The following is a 22517-nucleotide window of genomic DNA, read 5'->3' on the forward strand; positions in this document are numbered from 1 at the left end:
AACTGAAATTTGCGACAACATGCTTTGAAAATCTTTGCATATAAATAAATAAAGGTGTCTGCATACCAAGTACATTTTTATTGTCCAAATGTTAATTATAATAATAATAAAAATAATAATAATTAAGCAAAACAATTGTTTAACCCATCCCGGAGGAGCAGTGGGCTGCAATGAAGCAATTTCTTGCTCAACACCATGTTGCCTGTAGAGCAGGTGTTTGGGCCATCCAATCAAATGTCAACCCAACAGCAGCAATATCAGACACTTTGAGCTCTGTGTTTCCCGTTAGAGATCCGAGGCAGTACCCACATTCTCTGCCTGAATATTTGATTCAGCCCACCATCTGAAAAATATATTTTCTCACTGGTAATTCAACTTCCAAGGTTTTCTTTTAAGGATATTCCCAATATTCCAAGAGATAAAACATGGGTGTCTTTCATAATTCAAAAAATACACATCATTTGTGAGAATCATGTTTTTCCATCAGTTTTGTATAGTCGCAGGCTAAATAAAATGCTAATCAAAGCTAGGTTACCCAATTAAGGGAGCTTATAGCAGTCGTTTTCAACTGGCAAGGTCTAGCATCCGCTGTTGTCATCACCAATATTTCATAAAGGCTAATGAAGGATCATTAAAGTTGACCTTACTGTCGATAAGCCATGTTAAAAAGTTTAAAACATCTGTCCAGATGATTACTGTTTCATTACAACTCAAAAAGTCCAAACAACTCAAAGACTTCATGGATAGAAAAAATGTTGATTGTCAAATGCAAATTTGAAAATATACAACACAGACAAAGTGATGCCCTACAATGTCAATACATTGCAAAAAAAAGAAGGAACATGTTGAAAACATTGTTTTCATGATCTGCTTTATGTAAATTAATGTTGCATTTTAATAATTTTAATAAAATGCTATTCTTCACAGGCCAATGCTTCAAAGAGGTTTAAAAAACTATGCCTTCCATTCACACATGTAAGTGTGTATGTAGGTCTGTCTAGGCGAAGTTGGAAATGAACAAGGAAATAAGAGGTAGATTGGCATATTGTGAACAGGAGCAAGAAAGGAAGAAGCAGAGAGACAGGGAGGAGGGGAGGAGGGGGGGGATGGTGCACATCGCTCAGAGATTCTCTCATTAGAGACATTAATTGTCTTTCTGGCAGTGGAGTCACTCAGGGCGTTTTATGTGGAGTGAGTGAGCAGTAATGTGTATCTATCTACCAGCAGCCTGTCTAAACAGTCAGGTACTTGTTGCCAGGCTGCTGGTTGCCATAGAAGCTGTTTGTGTTTTAAAGCTGATGGAGAGAGAGAGAGAGTGTGATGTGTTGACTCTTCAGCCTCATTACTCTCCTGTCCTTCAACTTTAAACTCAATCCACTTTTAGTTAGTTAAAGTTAAAAAGTGATTTGTTTTTTTTCATACTGAACTGTCAATGAAGGACACGTCTTTCGTTATAGACTCCAAAAATGACATATGACCGTTCTATTTAACATTATTAAACAGTCGCAGTTTTTAACAAAAGATTAACATTGTGAACCGGAACTACTTGGTTATGTTTCGGCAACAAAATAACTTGGTTAGGAGGAAAACATTATGGTTTGGATTTTAATAAGAAAGTTTGTTACGCATGTAAATATGTGACGTAGTTACTAGATCATGTACGTGACACGTTTACATACTTACATCTTTACGTAGATGCTAATGTAGTAACCAGTTACAAACATAACTTAAAGCAACTCAACATGTTGACTTTTGGATTCATACGGTAAAGAAACAATGGCCTCATGACAGAAAATCCTGTGTTTATTTGACCCGTCCATGCACTCCGACCTCCCCCAATGTGGACTATGTCTTTCTTTATAGTACTCACTACTACAGGTTGCTGCTTAACAACAAATGGAATAATTTGTCGTAATAAGCTGTTTGCACAGAATACCCAACAAACATTATTTTTTTCTGGGAGGGCAACTTTGAATGAATAAATATCATTGGTACATTTTTTTTTTTAAATGTAATCATGTTCACTCTTGACCTTGGAGAGTGAACATCTTTATGTTTATGTTTGTTTGTGCATCAAGGGGCTTTTATTTTCAGCCACAGACTCCAGCAGGTTTGATTTGACTCATTAATTCCTCCTCTCATGTTGATGTTGTATTAATCAGTGAACTCAATGCCTACCTCTAGACGGAATCATTACTGCTGGCTGTCTTTCGTGTTTCAGCCTACACCTGAAGTAGATGCAAACATTTTGACATTCATAGGAATTTCCGATTTCCTGCTTGTGTACACACACACGGCTGTGTTTTCATGACTTTTGGGGACATTACATTGACTTACATTCATTTCCTGGAGACTTACCCTAAACATTAAACCAAGTCTTTACCCTAAATAATATTAATGATTTACTTTGTGAGGATGTGCAGTGCGTCCCCATAAGGAAGGCGAGTCCCCACAACGTGACTGTGTAAACAGATGTATGTCCCCATAAGACAGGTTAAACACACTCACACACACAGGGAAGGGACGATGAGGACAGGAGGTTTTGTAAAGGGATACAGAAGGTGAACATGCTGAGGATAAAATATCTCTTTTTTTGTGATTCCCAGTATGTCACACACAAACACACAAAAAAACAACAACACACACACACTCAGATGACGGGCCAAATGCTCTGGGAACAAAGCCAAAGCTTTGGTTCAGATGCTAAACTTTTAATAAGTACCAGGTCTCAGAGTCGTATCACAGTCGTAGTGAGGACGTATGCCTGTGTTTTGTTTCGGACTACAAAGTGCTTTCACAAAGGATGACTCAGTCGAGTAGAAAAATGCAAATCTCTATTCACTTCCTGCAGACGGCCTCAGGAGGAAGCCTCGTGAACACAGACGGTGGACGGAGTGCAACAAAAGAAAGAAATGATATTTGATTCAGCGGCTCTCTGACCGAATCACACAGCACTGAATACAATGCTTCGTCTTACAACCTCGGAGTAGACAGTGTAAAGAGAATATCTTTATATGTTCCAATTTATTCTACTTCCTAATGAACACAAAGTGAAATCTTTTGGTTTTAAGTATAGAACCATGCAGCAACACACAGACCTAGCATTAGAATATTCTACACTTTTTAAGTGATCTTAAATTATGTGATTGATGTGCTAAAATAATTGCTTAGTAAGCAGAGACATTACAATGAAACACTCTTCTGGAGTCAGGGCTTCCGGAGAAAGATTGTTGATATCTGAACTCGACTCTAAAACAAATAACCCCCCTCCAGATTTACCGTCCCTCCCACTCCCACTGCCTTTTTCTTTATACATCCATGACCTTTCAACCGAGCACGCGAACAAACGCCTCCTGTAGTTTATTGAAATAGTGATGTGTGACTCTGTTCAACCCACTTTGCTTGTTTAACATTTACAGAGCAAGGGCTGTGTATTACAACATAGAACGGACAGCTAACAGCCCATGAAGAGATATTTGCTGAAGTGTTTTGGATTAGAATATCTGACCCCACCTTTAAATTATCATTCTGACATAGTGAAACCTGTTAGGGTTTCAGGCTCAGCAAGGATACGTAGGTCTATTGGGAATTACAACGCCCACTTTAACCTTGTTTAGACAGTGGTACATGCAACTCTTCACCCACTGGATTATGAATAAAGTGATTTGGAATTCATGTTGAAACAGTTGCTGAGTGAGAGGGATCTGTCCTGTAGCTATATGTGACGAGGATGCATTTAAGTCAATCTTTATGGTGCTTTTATTGCAATTCTGTGTTTTTCTGTTGTATATCTGTGTAAAAGTCTCAAGACGGACACTAGCTTATAGCAGTTGCACTGGTCCGTGCTATGTAGTTATATACAAAAACTCTTAACTCAAGGTCCACTTACTAGCTTTTTCCAGAGCTTTAAGCCAATAGAAAGGTCTTTATCAGTGGATCATGTGACAGCATGCAACTTAGGTCATATTTGATAAAGACCATGACATCCGGTGGAAAGCTCAGGAAAAAGTAAGTTGACCGTAAGATAGGATATATTTGTCAAAATACAATTTTGTGGTCAAACGTAAAAAATGACACTTGAGGATTACATTTCATAGCTCTAGGCAAAAGGAATTAAATAAATTATGAATAGATTTACAAAAGGTTGATCACTAAGACATTATAAATGTAGCTTTTGTTATTTTCCTATCATACTCCATTACAAAATGAATGTCAATTTATCTCTCCTGCAAAGTCATACTTTGAAAGATCAAACTTGAGATGTGATTAGTCTAATTTCAGATCCTAGATAAACTCACACCAGTAAAACAATTTGCACTCAGAGTTAACCGTGATATGCAAACTGCTCTCTCCGCGGACGTACTTCATTATTGTTTTGTGTGTGTACAGCGTCTCATTTAATCCCCACAAGCAATTTGGCTTCCGATTGTTCTAAAGCAAAAGACTTCCCTGATATTCACCCGGATATTTGTTCAGGTATCCGAAATGAAGTTTGGTTCAGTTGAGATTCAGTTTAATCAGCTTCCTAAACAAATCAACATCACTGCAACAGCAGTTGTTCCTTTACTGGATGATTTTTTTGTGCAAGCAGCTAATTGGACTGAGATTGTTCTGCACTCAAGGAATTAGCTGCACGTTCGGTTTGTTACATTAAACGTTTGAGAAATGTTTTAAACTGAAGTGACAGAGTAACTTACATTTTAGGGGGCAATTAAAATGTGCTCAAACAATTAAGTTTGCTCGACATGAAAAGAATATTTCCTCATGAAAACATGATTAAACACGTACTTACACTCTAAAACGGTGAAATATTGCTTCTATATTCTTGTTTATTGCTGTTTTTATTCACTCTGTCTTGCTCTACAAGTCTATGTTTGAAGGGAGACAACGTTTGAACTTTTGAAGTTGGGCTTGATTCACAAAGTTCAAGGTGATTATGTTGAGGAAGAAAAGAGAAAATGTGGACCAAAGAGTTAAAACCCCAATGAAATGAAAAAATGCATTTACCGGGATGAAATCTGATATTTGTGGATTCCAAATGAATATCAAAATATTTTCACACAAATTCAGATTAACCAAGCACCATCTCTCTTTCTCTAAAAAGACAATTACAGAGAAACTTCCGAACGAGTGACGGCAGTTATTGCTGTTGTAAGCCAACATCAAAGTCACGCTGGACTTCACTGAGAAGGCTTCAAATGTGGAATTAAACAAAAACAGTATTTTATATATTTTTTTCCAACAAAAATCAGGCACTTGAAAGCATTATTTACAGTATTTTAATGTGGTGACACACCTGCAGTAAGTCCACAATCACTTTAAAACCCAGATCTAAAATTCAGTAAGGTATATATAGCTCTCATCCACAGTGTGTATTCAAAGTGTGTGTGTGTGTGTGTGTGCCTCCAGTTTATGAAAAGCTTCTTAGAGCAGGATTAGGATCATCATTGTCCACTGGTTTATGATAGGACAAGGATTATGTTGGTACGAAGATATGTTTAGCAACACATACCAGAGCTCACACACCCACACCGGCCCCGTATGCAGGGGGGGGAGCTTAAAGACTCCACCGGGCTCCACAGAAACCACTTTATCTGCACAATTTAAATTCTAAACCTTCTTCGGGGGTTCGGCTTTGATCTGTGCGAGGTTTTCCTACATGCAGATCACAATGTCAGCTGCGATGGCACAATTGCATGGTGAAGTTTGGATACAAGGCTATGAGATGATCCATGGCAAGACAGGTACTGGTCTGCTTTATTAAGGCGACTCCAAGCACTTTTTTTAAGATTAGGGGAGAATGCTGACACGAGTCACCAGATAAGAGGTGAATTTAACCAAAACCTTCAACGTTCCCTTTCTCTAACCAAGAGTTTTATTAATCTAAACCTGCCAACATGTCCTGTGCTTTGTACAATAAACATCCATCCTGATTGATAAGGATAAAACTGCCATTTTAATTAATCCAGTCAATAATTATGTTTCTTTATTTATTTTTTATGTATATGGATGAGCACAATATTAACATATATTAAAGAAGACAGGGTTGCTTATAACCAGGGACAGATTATATTTGTGACCAAATGTTAGTGTTCTAATTCCTGGGAATTAATCAGAATATATATTTTTTAAATTGTAAAAATTGTATTTTTGAAACTGTATAATTTCAATGGTAAATTTTACATGTGTAGTAAGTTTTGAATCAATAACTTGAACTAATATATTTTCACACAAAACAGATCGTTGCAACCATTGCAAACTATCAATCATGCAACCATAAATGCATGACAATATGTTAGGTAAAAGCGTAAGTAAACACTAAAGAAAGTGATTTTTCAGTCGTCAGTCAATATGGACATGTTGACACCCCAGAGGACAGACAAATAGCAAGTTGAGTAAAAGGTGGAGGAGTCAAATCACCCTTTCAAGTGCAAAGTTAGTAATAAAAGTCAGACCATCCATTCCCCCCTTCAGTCAACATTGGATGTCAGTCACAATGACAACCGCAAGCAGATTTCCTCGGACAGCAGCAGAAATAAAGACACAGAGAAACAAAACGAGATGGTGGAGTGGAGTGAAAACAGAGGGGAGGGAGATTTATTAACACAGACGGCCGGCCTACGGCGCTTTCCGGTAACAATCCTAAACGGAGCAGACAGACAAACACAATGAAAAAAAAAAAAATATATATATATCTCATCCACCATATGGCTCTGGGGAGATGTCCTTGCTGTGTCCCTCACCAAAGAAAAAACTCCCCCCCCTCTCTGCCTCTCTTCACTCCTCTCTCTCTCATTTCGGTGCTTTTGAAGTTCACTGGTGGCAGTGTGGTGCTGCTGAGTTCCTCTCTGAACACCGGCACCTTCAAGCTAATCTGGATCTGTGATGGTGGCGGCGGTCACCTGGGCCGCGCTGATAGCAGCGGAGCATCATTAACATTTACCGCATCTCATGTTTTCAAATTCCTTATTCTCAACCAGAGGATAAACACAACTTTGAAAATTCCACCGGGAGTTTTCGTCGCTGTCGCTGTATACATTAGCTTGTCAGAAATACTTTGCAACACATACATGTACACACAGCTAAACAGAGATAAGAGATAAAAAAAAAAAAACCTGCATACAAGTTTAGGAGGATTTTTTGGTGTAGAAAATAAGTAGCAGGAACTGGTCTCTGTTTATAATTTAAAACAATCTTTTTTTCTCAGACACTGGAGGAATCTTTTGCTGCCTAATTCCTGGATAAACATGTGTTTGAACATCTTTTTTTTGCTCATCCAACACAGTGATGTATCACACTGGGACTTTTTAGGGAAGAAAAATGCAACATCACCAGCAGGAATGTTGCCAAAGTGGAAGATTATTAATCACAGAAAAACAAACAATATTAAAACAGGATTGCATAATCTAGCAAGAGTAGGAGTATACAGCCACGCTCTCTGCTCTGTGAGGCTGTAATTTGATCTAAATGCTAACGCCATCATGCTAATGTGCTTCCAATCGCAATATCAACATGCGTATGTATGTTTAGCAGGCACATCCAGGACAGGATGCCAGAGTGAATATAGAAAGGCCCTAATAGTTCCCAGCTCATCTAATCTTCATGTCTTTGGACTCTTTGATAAAACTATTGACTTTACTGTATAGAAGAGGTGAACGTAGTCACCATGACGACACCCATTGGTTTGTGGGCTTTCGTTTTATAGCCTTGAAATTTAATTTTGTCCGACACCATCTTGGTTTCTGGATGTTGCGATCCTGTTTTTTGGAACAAGAGGTGAAAGGACAGGGTGGAGTTAAGTACAATTGAAGTCACATTTTTAGGCGGCTACAATGTCTCAATTATCTTCCATTAACTTTAGACACACTGCAAACGAGTTAAAGTTCTAAGATGAAAACATGGACATCTCAAGGACCGGACACTGCTGTGGTAGTGACCGATCAATCGCAATGTAGCCACACAATAAAGCCTTCCCTGCTTTATGGCCTATTTTACTCTAAATGGGACCATAAATTACAAAATAAACATCATGCTGTATTGGAGAAGACTTGAAACTAGCAATTTAGACCATAAACCCAAACCTAGCCAATCACCAGAAGTCAATATTCTAACATCAAAACTACATCTATATCCTGCACTTATAGAGACAAAGTCATGATATTGTCTTCTTCCATATAGTTTATTACCTATCCTTAAAGTCACAGACAAATGACTAAAAAGTGGCTAAATATTAAGTATTGTAGCTCTCAGCAGGCATGTGATAGTGAACCATCACATCCAGACATCTGTAAGCCTCTCCTCGCTGATGACGCACACTCTAAAATAACCTTAACAGTGAAACAGAGGAATTGTTTAATAACTCAAAACCATTTTCTTCAGGAAGTTGAAGGAATTCAAAGATGTTCTGAACAAAGCGGCATCATTTTTTGAACTTGACAAATTGACGACTGTTGAAAGGGCTTGCTTAGATATTTGACCAATTCAATAAACGCTAATCAATTCAAATCTAAACATCTAGCTAATGCTAGCTAGTACTGATGCAGGGGTCAGTTTGTCAATGGTGGCTAGCACGTAACCTGATCGCTGCTGAGGTTCTGCACTTGCAAGCAACCGATATGCCTCCATGCTGTCTTGTTGAGTGTGTGTAGTTTAAGTTAATTTATATGATGGCTTATTGAATCACATTTCTGCTGAAGATATGGAACTCTTTTTAAGTTCCAATGCTCATTTTTTTGCTATATACTGTATGTTTGTGCAGTGGTAAATTGGAAAGTTTGTTAATGTGACTTTATTCTGAGGTTAAAGCAAATTGGGGAGCATTGGGGATTTTTGTTGTGTGTGTGTGTGTGTGTGTGTGTGTGTGTGTGTGTGTGTGTGTGTGTGTGTGTGTGTGTGTGTGTGTGTGTGTGTGTGTGTGTGTGTGTGTGTTCCTGTCTAGTCCCTTTGATTTGTTTACACAGGGGCCATCCACAGACACCCAGCTATGCTTGGCCACATTAAACCTCTTCTCCTAATCTGTCACCTCGATTAATGCCAACTAAAAAAAACACACATGCATACTGTACAGCATCAACACACACACTCACACACACACACACACACACACACACACACACACACACACACACACACACACACACACACACAAAGAAACACAAAAACACACAAGTGCTTTAGCATTCACTGGTCCAGACATGCTAATCTCTCCAGCTGCAGATTGGAGTGTGTTGTTGCCAATGGCCGAGCAATCAGAGCACAACATCATCTCTGCAGAACTTGGGGAGAGCTAACAGTAACAGTTACTGAAAAGAAAAGCCTTTATTTGGAAAACAAAAAGCTACTGAAGCAGTCAGCAATCACACTGTAAGCTTCTTTATTCAAAAATTGAGTTGGCTTTGTGTATCTATGTCCAATAATGCCTACTTACTGTCTTAATAAATGTCTTTTGGTTCAATAACTCCATAATGTTGACACAATCTTTCATTAAAATTAACTTAAGCACCTTTACTCATCACCCAGCAGTTGGAATTACACTGTAAGAGACCTCAGGAAACCATTTACAGCAGCATAATGAGCTCCACAGGCCGGCTTATTGGATGCATTGCAGCGCTGACAAGTCTTAAACAAACAAAACAGCCTTAAAACTTAGACTTTAATCAAGCTCTCTTCATTATGCCGTGAATTCACACCCTCCTGTAATTCAGAGTGGAATATCTCGGAGTGCAATTCCGTAATGAGTGTAGGGGGGGGAAACAATGACACAATATGTTAATTGCCTCATGCAAGAGGAGCACAAACATCTAGTTTAAGGAAAGTGAATGTGAGAGAGGGGGCTGCTGTAAATATGGGAATGACGGCAGAGGTCAGGAGACGCTGTCAGCTAACAGCAAACTCTGTACAGATGAGTGTCATGTGCTCCTGTTTGAGACTTCAGGAGGGCGAAGTCTTTAGGACAACTTAGTCGACGAGCAACGGTGGCAACGTCTGTCTGTGAAATAAGAGAAATGCTCCAGCAAACAGATTAATGAACAAAGTGAGAGAGACACATGGACGGGAGGTGCAGAGAAGCTTTAGTGTTTATCATCTTTTAAGCGGTAAAAAAAAAGAACATGGAAACTATTGACTTATTTAGTCTAGACTCCTGTTTAGTCTCGTGCTCGTAGATTCAAATGATTAATAATCAAATATCGGACATATTTTATTTTTTCAATTAAGTGGATCTCTGTGCGCTATTCCTGTTGTATTTTTTATATGTACGTGTCGTTACAGTTTTCTTTTATGTATCTGGTTTTCTTTTTAACTTCTTTATAAATGGACTCTGTCCACAGTTTTTGTGCTTTTAAAAAAAAAATGTGCTCCATAAAAAGGGTTGACTTGTTATGGCCTGTGCTGTTGTTTTGTTGGACCATGTTCATTTGAGCTGAATTGACAATATTTTCTTGTTAAATTGATCATATTTCAAACTGCAGGTCTTTTTTACTGCTGCGTCTATAAACATAACAAATAAATGTAAATTCACGTTTAACAGCATCAGAAAACATCATTAGAGCAAGCTGCTAAAAGTCTCACTTTTGCTGACCTTCGATGTTTTTACTTTTGTGTTTGTGCAGTGATGTAGGAGTGCACTCAAGCTTGAGTCAGTACACCGTGACATCACTGCTACTACTTTATTTAAGGAGTTCTTTACCCCAAAAATTACAAATTGCAAATCAATGACTCACCTTGTGTTACCCTGACTTCTGAAGAAAACTTTGTTTATCTCACATTCCTCAATGGCGAACGGAAAATCAAAAAATGGACACACAAATAAAAGTGTGTAGTGATATGAAATGTGTTTGACCTTAGGGGACACTGCAGTGTGGCAAACGTTTCTGTTCATATCAAACTGACAGACTGTAACTTTAAGGTTTAGAATTGTAGGCCTTAAAACAGTCTCTTAAAACTAGTTCTTTGACATGACAGATTCAAGGTGGAGGAGAAGAGAATGATGAAACATGTATCTGCAAAAGTCAACGGGGAGGAGAGGACCTCAATCTTCTTGTTGGCTGTCTTTCTAGCTTTCCACATTTCTTTTGACTTATTTATCCAGTCGAGAGGCAATATTAGCTGTGGTGGATTTTGAAATGCAACCACACAACACACAGACACACAAACACACACACACACAAACACACACACAGTCTTCAGAGGGGCAACCCTATTACGGAAAACCAGAGAAGTCTTGCGCGGCTGTCTCTGTGTATCAGCATTAGAATTTCAAAGTAGCTTTTGATTGTTTGATCTCATATCCAAAAAAACGATTGTTGGTTGGTTATAAAAAGAGCTATGAGGGGTAAAAAAAAAAAAAAAGCAATTAACATAAATATGTGGTTCTATTAATACACAGTTCTCTCTGTAGTCTTGTGGTTGTGATCCATAATTAACAGTGAAGGAATCCCATTTTCACCTCCTGCTTTCGTTCCCCTCTAGACCGGCTCTCTGGAGAGCAGAGAGGAGCGAGAGCAGGGAAACAGATGATTCTTCACATCGCAGAAAAACTAGAAAGACGTACTCTAGTTTTCTAATATTACAAAACTGACAGAACCGATGTCGACACTTAGGTTTGTTTAAATTACGATGTGTCAGCAGAAATATCGGCAAAGGGAGCTGTACTGTTGAACAGATGGATCATGCTATTAAGCTGTGCTGCAGATCTGCATTCATCTATTAGTCTATTTTACCAGTTGAACAGCTGCAGTCACATCTTTTGTCAAGTACATATGATATTGTACAGACCTTAAATAAGTGCAACTCAGTGGAAAATGAACGTTCATATCTACGTATCAACATAACTATTGTTAATGATTCTGCAAAGCCTGGGAGTCAACCCTGTCAACTACAGGATTATGTTCACGTAAAACTCAACTCTCAATAACTTTTTGAGGGAAGCATATTTTCTTCCAGATTACAGTGGAGGTTTAAAACAGTGTGAAACATTTGGTTTACGCTGACAAATAAAATAAAATGAAATATGCTGCAAAACATCACGGTTTGGAAGAATTGAAGCAAAACACAAAACAAGAATGATACTAAAGTATTTGGTTAGGTTTAGGCAAGAAAACTACGACTTGGTAACGTGTAAATGTTAACTCAATACACATTGAACCTGTATTTGAGTTTCAAAATATTAGACACTAGAACACTAGATCTGATATCCCAACACTTTTCAATTACGTTGATGTGAAAAATGATTTCATTAAGGTAGAAATACAATACATTATACAGATCTATTTGGAGGAACAGAGAAGAGAAGATGCACACAATCCTGATTTTATAACACACCAGTTGATCAGTGATAACAGCTCCTGTATATTACAATAACTATATGTATATATTAGGTAAATCTGGCTGTATTGGCCGTCTCTCTTCGAGCCCCCGAGGCACCTGACAGCTGCAGTTCATCTCCATAATAATCAGGCCAGCACTAAATACATCAACACAAGGATATGATAAAAACACAGCATTCAGCTCCATTGATTAGCATTGTTAATTTCTCGCTCGATGGTGCAGGGTAAGTGGGGCTCCACGAAGCTGGCTGGGACCGGAGGCAGAGTTCTGTTACAAGGTAGCAATGAAGCTAGAAAACAAAAGTATCTTCTTCTCTGTTTCACTGTGAAGCTTCTATCATACATGATACCGTAGTAAATAGAGGTCTGAGTAACCATAACCTTAAGTGGCTTTATCTTCTGAAGGCAAACAACCACCAAAAGAATGATTGTTGTTTTTGAACATCTTCAAAAATGTTTGCTGATCTGCTTCCTCTATGGCTGAGGTCTGGTTTAGTTCAAGAAACTTAAATGAGAGTTTTAAAGTGAGAGAGAAACGTGTTGTTTGTGATGACAGCAGGAGGACACCTATCAGATAAATGTAAGGTTGTTCTAAGACAGTTCTCTCGTTTTTCTGATGAGGACGGTCTTCATGTTAAGGTGGATTTTTAAGGTGCTTTCCAAGAGCAGCATTCTGTTGTGACACCTACATATCTTCATCTACAACAGTTCATAAAGTTGCGCATTGTATTTTGTCATGCATTGCAGATACAGGTGTTGAGCATACTAAAATTGAAATGTTTTCTTAAGGAAACACATTTGAAGATATCTTTGAGACACTTTTGAACCATAAGGTTTCCGTATTGGCCTAAAACATCATAAATAAACAATATCTGTCTGGTTCTACTCTTCACCTTCTTTTTTTTCCTCCTTGAAACTTTAAAAAAAAAAAAAAAAAAAAAAAAAAAAAAAAGTTCCACAACCAGTAGCAAAAACTGCTCCTTAAATCCCCCAAAAACAGAGACAATTCTTGACTTATTGAACTAATTGCAGGCAGAACATCTGTTTTATAAACTTTCACACAGCTCCTGCAGTATAATATTAGTTTCATTTTTCCAGTATTATGCTCAGTACTTCCCACATACATGCATCTTTGCTAAAACCTTACTGTTTAAAACATTTACTCTCTCAGACGAGCAGAACATCTGCGCAAGTGTGAGACTGTTTATGTGAAAGTGTTCTTAATAGTAAGGTTTTATCAAATGCATGCGTTCGTGAAGTACTGATCATATGACTGGGTGGGTTTTTTTTCACAAATTCAGGGCATGTCTCATATGCAAATGATTATTGTTGGGGGTGACGTATTCCTTTAACATTTTGAACATTTGTCTCCTTTTTGCTGCAACAGGCAGTGTTCCTGTTTCAGTGAAAGGGCTTCTCTGCCGACACTTGGCTCATTGGCTCGGTTGGATTCAGAGATGACATTTTTAGAGAAGCTAAAGGACACAATCCAGAAGGAGTTTGGTGAAGAAAATAAGTAATTTTTATTTTTTTGGAAATGTCATGGTCTCCCTCTAAGCTTGGCTGAATACCATTACTCTGTAAAATCTCTGAAAATGCTTTCTCTTTTTTTTCCCCCTCTAGTCAGCCACTGCTTGAGCTGCCCTAAAGTGAGAGATCACGCTTTGAGGGCATTTCATTTGCTTCCTTTGTGCCGTTCAAGATGAATTAATTATGTGATGGAAAAAAGCAACATAGGAGATAAGCTGTAGATGATGATGAGAACAAAGTAAAGTGTAATCGCCAGAGTTCCTACAGTGATGATTTCTCCCTCAAAGGCAGAGGTTTCCGTTTATTAGATCCTCTGTTATCTAAAAGGAGGAGAGTTGGGGGAAAAAAAAGAAGAAAAGAAATCTGCCCTCAGGAAGACAGAGGGAGCGACTGAGTGAAAGACGGGAAGAAATAACAGGGAATCTGGGTAAATAAGCCAACAGTGCAGTAAATGCAGCATTGCGGTTCTGCTGTGATATGAGACTGGCTCTAATAAATAATGTAGCTGAGTGTCGGCCGGGCTGCCAGGAGCCAAAGCAACGCTCCTCACACGGGAGGAAACAAGGGGAAGCAAACACTGTGCTAGTCACAGAGCAGGTATCAATCTCTGCACTGTAAAACACGTGACCCATAACATGCTCACCTGTGTGCACAGACACAAAGAATCTGTTCATTTCTCACATATATGACCTTTGTATCAGCTCATTATATTGTTTGAACAAGTATTTTCTGACGCTTTAGTATGACAAGCTGCAAACATCACATTATCATAGTATCGCCTTCTGAGGCTGAACACGTCAAGTTCCGCCTCATAAGAAACACTGTCATTCATTTGTAGTTTTATTTCTGTCCACCTGATTAATGCGAGTCCAACATTCACATCTCCTCAGAGAAATATCAGTCTGTTTAGCTTCCTAATGCAGCTGTTTGCTAACTGTGTCTGTCTGCTGTTTGGCGCCGAGCAGATAGTGTACAGAAACTATCACTGAAAACAGCTGTCTCTGCTGCCGCCAAAAACAAGCCCGACGAGAGTGGCGAGACTGAAACACAAAAGTAAAACAGCGAGCTGTAAAACCAGAGCAATAAGCTGAATCATGCTAATATGCTCTGTAGTGATGAGGGGAAGTGAAAAGTCAAATAAATGATCTTTTGGTTTGTCTCTATGAGGGACACACATAGTCAGTTGCTCCATTGACAATATAAAACATTTGATTAGAGCAGTTGTAATAGCAATGCTTTGATTGGAATAGACTTTAATTTTGTATGATTTTACTTGTATTCAAAATAATGCGATTTAAAAAGAAATTGTATTTTGATTGATTAAAAACACATAAAAAATAAAAAAGAACGGCATTAGCGACAACAAAGAAGTGATTCAAGAGAAAAAATAAAAATTCTGATTGTTCCACAGCGGTTGCATTCTTAAGGACAATTTTTTTTAAAAGCTACACCTCCGCATGACCCTGCAGGAAGGTGCCGCGTTGCCAGATGTAGAATGAATGCAGCCGAAGAACACGATTCATCCCGTCTGCTCAGTGAGTGTGTGTGTGTGTGTGTGTGTGTGTGTGTGTGGCTTCGTTTGGTCAAACAAGCACGTTAAAACACAAAGCAGTAACCCATCGGGGTGAAGTGTATGCAAAGCGGTATTGGACCTGGGTTTGAGAAAAGACTGCACACCTTGCACACTGTTATTGGTTGAGGGTTACACACCGATGTGGGACCCAAAGACACTTCGCTCTTTGCAGAAAGTTCCAGAACACAGCAAAATTTGAAGAAAAGAGGAAGTACAGGTAGAGAGGGCAGTGTCTATGCAGATACAAACACCACCGCAACACAAGTGATGATTGAGAAAGATGCAATCAATACAATGTTTTTTCTTTTTAGGAAAATGCTGCTTATTATACCTTCAATGATATTGCAATCCTAACTGAAGCTGATTATCTATGAAAAGACCATTAAAGTTACATAACATGTCGCCAACATTTAAATACCGAAACTTAATTGGGACATGAAAGCAACAGCGTTTTCTGCATTATGACAGTACAGCAGCAGGGGTGGCAGGAGGGGGACTTGAAACCAACAAGTGTGTTTAAACACAATAGCTCCCCGTGGATCGCCTGTGAATTACACCAATAAAAACAGACTATTATCTTCTCTGCTCATAAGCAACACTGATTCCTCCCCGGTGACTCAAACACCAAACACTGGAAATAAAATGCAACAACAAAAAAAAAACAAGTGAGAAAGTGACTGTGGGTTATTACTGAGAAGAGAATAGATCCAGAACAAGTCAAACAGTGGAGCTGGCGAATTTAAACCCAGTGTGTGTGTGTGTGTGTGTTTGGTGAGGGGTCAGGAGTGAATATGAAATGATGCAGCATCTGTTGAGTCTTTAAGTGATATATCACTCCATTCCACTTCGCTTAGCATCACTTCGTCTGAGTTAATTGGTTCATGAGGAGCACTAATTAAGGGGGATGGCCTTGTTTATTGCCGCGGCGACGCTCGTTAAGCAGAGATATCTTTTTTTTTTTTTCTTCAAGACTGGTGACATTAACCCACCATTCACAACTGTGTGTGGGGTGGAGTGGAGAGGGGGGGTGCGTCAGTGTACATTTACTTTCATTTTTGATGTGGCAGCTGCATCTTGCAGATCGTGTGTTAGCACAGACAGCTTGAAACCAACCCAGATGTGCTGTAAACCAATATATGCATATCCTGTGTAACGCACTCATACACAGGAAAACACATATTATACAGACAGTTCACACACACACACACACACACACACACACACACACACACACACACACACACACACACACACACACACACACACACACACACACACACACACACACACACACACACACACACAGAACCGTGCACAAGGCGATGATGTGTCCTACCTCTCTACGTCGTGAGGCCCAGCAGGTCTGTTTGACTTTCCAAACCACAGCAGCGACCAGTAACAGAGACAGGAAACAGCTGGAGAGGGGAGAGGCACAATCGATTAATCCAAAATAAATAATCCTTTGTGTTGCATGAACAAAAATATGCAAAGAATATTCACGTCATGCAAAAAAATAAATCAAAGCAACTAACTGACACAGTAATGTACCACTCTGGCTTTTCTACATAAGTCGGTTTATCCATTTCTAATGTGGGTTCATATCACATTTTTCTGATTCCATTATTGCACCAATATTGGGAGATAGCAGATCTTATTCGACGGTTATATTTAGCACCTAAACAAATAGCCTTTAACGCTGAAAGTTTGAATGTGGGAATGCTGGTGAAACTGACAGGAAGTGATCTGCGTAAGAGAAGACGTATCACTCTGATGTAGTTGGAACTACGGGAAATAAAAGGAGATTGCACGGTATCCCACCAATATTTTTTTTGATGACTAAATAAAAATGTTTTAAAAATGATTCCAAACCTCAAACATTTGTGGCATGAATATATAAGCGACATACAAAAAAAGAGCAACTGTACTCGTTTTATACACCTTCACAAATATGTTTGAAAAATGTTAATGGTAAAGATAAAGATAAGCTCAAAATGATATTTCCACAACACATACTGAACTTTGACTTTTCTGTTTTCTTGTAAAAACACTGGATAATATTACTCCTTCTCTCCTCTATAAAATATTAAAATGAAACAATTATCCATCTACAACAATCTAAGAAGGGAAAATAACTATTGCTCACTACTTTTAGACACAATAAACCTTTAAATGGGGCAACAAGTCAAAATGGTTGTGAACAACTGCCTAAGATTTATTTTGGATGGAAACTTTAGATTTAATAATATATTATAGGGGCACTAAAACAGCTGCTTTTGACAAAAAACATGAGTGTTAATAGCTTGCTTTCATGCTGCACAAAGTGTCCTTTGTAGTTGCCCTATATGGAAACAAGTTTTTGTAAATCTCTGAACCATTATGCTCCACATTATATAAGATTTAGTATCTGCAGAAAAAAATATTAAAACCGCACATATTTCATGGTAGTAGTACTTTGTAATTGGCCTAAAACACAAAGAAAAAAAGAGGTATCACAAAACCACACCACAATCATGGAGCAGCATCTTCACACCCATTTACTGTCCTCCAGCTCCAGCTCCAGCCTCCGCAGAGCCAAGACGACAAAGGAGGGAGAAATTCTCAGAAGATTTGTGGCGAAATAAGAAAACCGCGGTGACCACAGGCAGCTGGGGATTTTAGGACAGCAAAGGGGAGCGAGAGGTCAACCAGCAACAAGATGCTCACTAACAAAGAACAAGGTCTCATGTGCACACAGATACACACACACACACACACACACACACACACACACACACACACACACACACACACACACACACACACACACACACACACACACAGACACACAGCCTGAACGTTGTCTGGAGGGCAAAGTTATCTGGCCTAACACAAAGCTCCTTTCTCAACTAGAACTTCTGACAAAAACTCAAAACAAGCGCACCCAAAGACTTAACAACAGGAAGTCCCTGAGAAACTGCTGAGGACAGCAGCTCCGGAACAATCCTCCTCTTCATCTGTGTGTGTGTGTGTGTGTGTGTGTGTGTGTGTGTGTGTGTGTGTGTGTGTGTGTGTGTGTGTGTGTGTGTGTGTGTGTGTGTTTGTGTGCATGTGTTATGTATCTCTTTGTGAAGAGGACAGCATTGTAAAGGGTATTAGCATTGTAAGCTGTAATGAGCGTGACATTTTCAGACCCAGCCTGCTGAAGAGGCTGCGGTCGTGACCTCTGCTGTCCACAGCCGACCTCTCGGCTGCATTCAGAAACATCACAACCAGGAAATCCCCTCCGGTGATGAGGACAAGAAGCCGAATTCAACTGCTGCTGCTGCTGGATGAAAACCATCCGGTTTCAAGACCTTTTCAAGTTTATGAAAAGTATTCATTTCAAAGACTTGAAACTTAAATATGCACTTTACAAATATGATTTCAATCCTGTGTGACCTGAACCATAACTGATAATGCCCCCTCGTACGTCTGCCGTCCTGTTGCTGTACAGCTGATGTTGAAAACTAGTTAAAAATCATTTAGCCTTATTTTTGATTTGATCAGGTTATTTGCTCTGCCAAACTGATACATCGCCATATTCAAATGCACTTAAAGTGATGCAACTATCTTCGCAGGGCTGATATCAGCAGGAACCTGAACAGTCTATACAGCATTGTGGTGATCTGAAATGGTTTCGGAAGGCACAGACCAATGATGTCATCCTCCAAAGCTGGCCTACAAAAAATAATGCACTGTAATTTGTAGATATCTCACAAAATCATTTAACTTGTATCTACATAATCATGAACGTGAAAGTATAAACAGCCCACACAGGGCAGGTGGGAAGAATTTGTGTTACTTCAACATAAATGAGTGCTTTCCTCTGACGATGGAAGTTTATTTTGAAAAGACTGTATGCATGTACCGAGTGGTTATTAACACGTATGCCCGCTTTCATAGAAAATTGATTGTAACTTTCCATAACATATCATGCTATCAGTTGTATGAGGATATGCTGGGTCCATCCGTGGCCCCACATCAGTAAACGCTTCCACCCTTCTAGAGAGCGTGGATAAACAACTGATTGAGAAGACTTGTTGGGATGTAATGGGCATCCAGACACTGCTTGTGTATTGTGTCTTGATATGCATTAGCTTTTTACATTTCTCTCATTCATTTTTTATGTTGTTGTTTTGTAAAGCCATTTGCAATGTCTGGTTTTGACATGTGCAGTATCAATGAGCTTTATTCTATTATAAATTATGCAATTTTCAAAATACTTCCACTTGCTTCGGCCCATCTTCGTGAGCTCACCAGATGTGTCGGCGCCCCCACCACTCTGAATATTCCCCGAAAAACAATTAAAGCAAAGACAAATACAGTCAGTAAGCCCCCCCCACCGTGATTTCCCATCCTCCAAACGCACCTTTGAAAAAAAACCTCCACTGGCTGAGATTCAAATCCAATCAGGCCCAACATTCCCCATTCCGTCCATATTACCTCTGAGCGCCATTAACGGGCCACAGGGCACGAGCTTAGCCATCTAGCCAATAGAGCGGAGTGGCTAATTGTCGCTATTACCAAGGCATTAGGGAGAGGGATGAAGGGGGGGAGGAGGCGGAGGGGAGAGGGGAGTGAGCTGGGAGTGTCCTGTGGGTTTGTTAACACTCCGCTGAGCCTCTTGATAGGTTTAGGTTTAAGACTGTTCAGCCACAGGTAATAGCAATCGAACTGATTAAGCAGCCTGGGAATGTGGTCCGTGGGAGCGGGTGTACGTGATTGTGTTCCGGGGCGGCTGTGGCGTAGTGGAGAGCAAGGTAGTTCTCCAATCAGAGGATCGGTGGTTCGATACCCGGCTTCGGCAGTCGATGTGTCCTTGGGTAAGACACTTAACCCCAAGTTGCTCCTGAAGGCTTGTCATCGGTGTGGACTGGATGTGAATGAATGTTAGTTAGAGTCTGATGGTGGCACCTTGCATGGTAGCCTGTCATCAGTGTGTGAATGGGTGAATGATATGTAATATACTACTGATTGTAAGTCGCTTTGGATAAAAGCGTCTGCTAAATGACTGTAATGTAATGTAATGTAATGTTCCTGCTCTTTAAAGTGGTGCAACAACACCCAACGTCCAAAAGCACAAGACGTATTACACACACACAGAGGCGGGGGAACACAATGAAACATCTGAACCCCCGGCAGGCGGAGCGAAAAAATCAATAAGCTATTCGTTGAACATGAGCCGCAGATAGCTCACAATCGGAAACAGCTTTCCATCTGCAACAACAGCAAATCAACTCGGTGTGGAGACAGGCCGGACTGAGGCCCTCCGGTCCTGAGAGACGAGCTGCAGGTTCTGCTCCTGTAACATGTTCAACATTTAAACTTTTTTTTTTATCTGTTGATCGCCCCGAAGGATCTGTGCCTTTTTCAAACTTTATTTTTCTATCTTTGCACTTCAGCAAATAAGGATGTGAATTAAAAGAGTGAAAGTTAATCTGTGCACCAGATGGCTACTTTACATATCTAAATAGGCTAATAAACTCATTGCTATCCCGCACCCACAGGGCTGCTGCCTTAATAAAATTGACTATTAGGATTTTTTGGGTCTGGAAGAACTGAATCAGTTTCCTATTGTCAGTGGTTTCCCCTGCAGCACAATTGTCTCCAGACCAACACAATAAAACATCGAAAGCAAACTTCGTCTAGTCTCAACCGTGCATACCTGTAAACCTTCTTAACATTCAAAAGGGTCGGAAGAAATGATACTATTTCAATGCATAGTACACTTTTCATTTTCTTTGAGGGTTTGAACATCTGTGACATTTTCACATCACAGATGTTGATGATGAGGGACACCACTAAAGGCTCTGAAATGTCATTCTAACAGGCAATATGTGAGAAGGTGTGATTTTTACTGGGGGATTTTCCCTCACTTTTATTGATTCAGATTGATTCTTTTCACTCTGAATAATGTTCTCTTTCTGTTCAGCCACCAGAGAAAAGTTAATAAGAATATTGACTTGATCATCTGAGCTTCCTTCAGTTACTATACAACAGTACATTCAAAGCAATAAGCTTTTCAAATATCAATGCGTGGTCAGTGCCCCTTGGCATCGCAGATAGACGCACTAGGTACCCCTGTAGCGCTATTTTTCCATGTGTCGGGACAGTGTGACAACATACATGCATAGTGTCCTTTCAAAATAAACTTCTGTTTTCACAGGAAGTAAGACGTAGGCATCGAAACCATTAAGTTGGGTTTAGGAAAAGAGCGTGGTTATCTTTAATTCTCACTTCGTCAACAAACATCGACGTTTACTTTTAGTTCTGCATGATAGTCCTGCGTTCGTTTGTGAATTTGCTCCACGTCACTCCTGCTACTCTCTGTGTAAGTGCCATGGGTTTGTTTTTTTGTATATTTTTAGACAAAATAAAAGATATTTGAACATACAGACTAAAAAACTCCACAGAGAATCCTGGTGGGAGTGAATGTTGATAGGGATGGTCATTTCAAAATGAAGTGGGCGAGCTCGGGGAGCCACTTAGTGCCGAGTAGCTTCTCTGCTGTTTTGGGAAAGAGAGAGAGGAAGAGCGAGAGAGAGAGAGAGAGAGAGAGAGAGAGAGAGAGAGAGAGAGAGAGAGAGGAACTGATTGCTAATCAAGCGAGCGAGAGCTGGGAGTAATTGGACAAAGCTGAACTGCTGTGTCACCAATTAGCATTTGAGACTGTGGAGAGCGGAGACGTAAATGCTGTTTAATTATGGCCATTTTCCTTATTTCTCCCCTTCATCTAAAGAGGCGAGAGAACACATGAGGAGGATGGAGTCAGAGACTTAAACTTTTCTAAATCTTTGCGGCAGCCGATTTCACAGCTAATCAGAGAGACACATGAGGTGGAACCTTTATGGAGTTCATTTTCTGAAAAACAAAAAGGCAATTTTTAATGAAAAACCTAATGTAGATAGAGAGTGTTCTCTTTGCCACTGCAGCATTGCATTATGCTTAAAACTACGGTAAATTAAGATAGAGTTTACTTGGTTTTACACAGGACACAAACAGCGGTCTCCTAAGTGAAAGTCCTTTGTTTTTACTATTCTTTTATTGTGTGATGAATGCCCGGTGCGTCT

General features: G+C 39.5%; 1 protein-coding gene across 1 annotated transcript in view; it reads right to left on the bottom strand.

The window, feature by feature from the left end:
• atrnl1a (attractin-like 1a) overlaps positions 1–22517 on the bottom strand; it is a 237273-nt gene that overhangs the window by 67378 nt on the left and 147378 nt on the right. Inside the window, exon 27 of the mRNA XM_054600058.1 lies at positions 16766–16844. Within this exon, the coding sequence (XP_054456033.1) occupies positions 16766–16844 (79 nt within the window). The remainder of the gene's footprint in view (positions 1–16765; positions 16845–22517) is intronic.

Source organism: Anoplopoma fimbria, chromosome 6 (assembly GCF_027596085.1).
Source record: "Anoplopoma fimbria isolate UVic2021 breed Golden Eagle Sablefish chromosome 6, Afim_UVic_2022, whole genome shotgun sequence".
NCBI lineage: Eukaryota > Metazoa > Chordata > Actinopteri > Perciformes > Anoplopomatidae > Anoplopoma > Anoplopoma fimbria.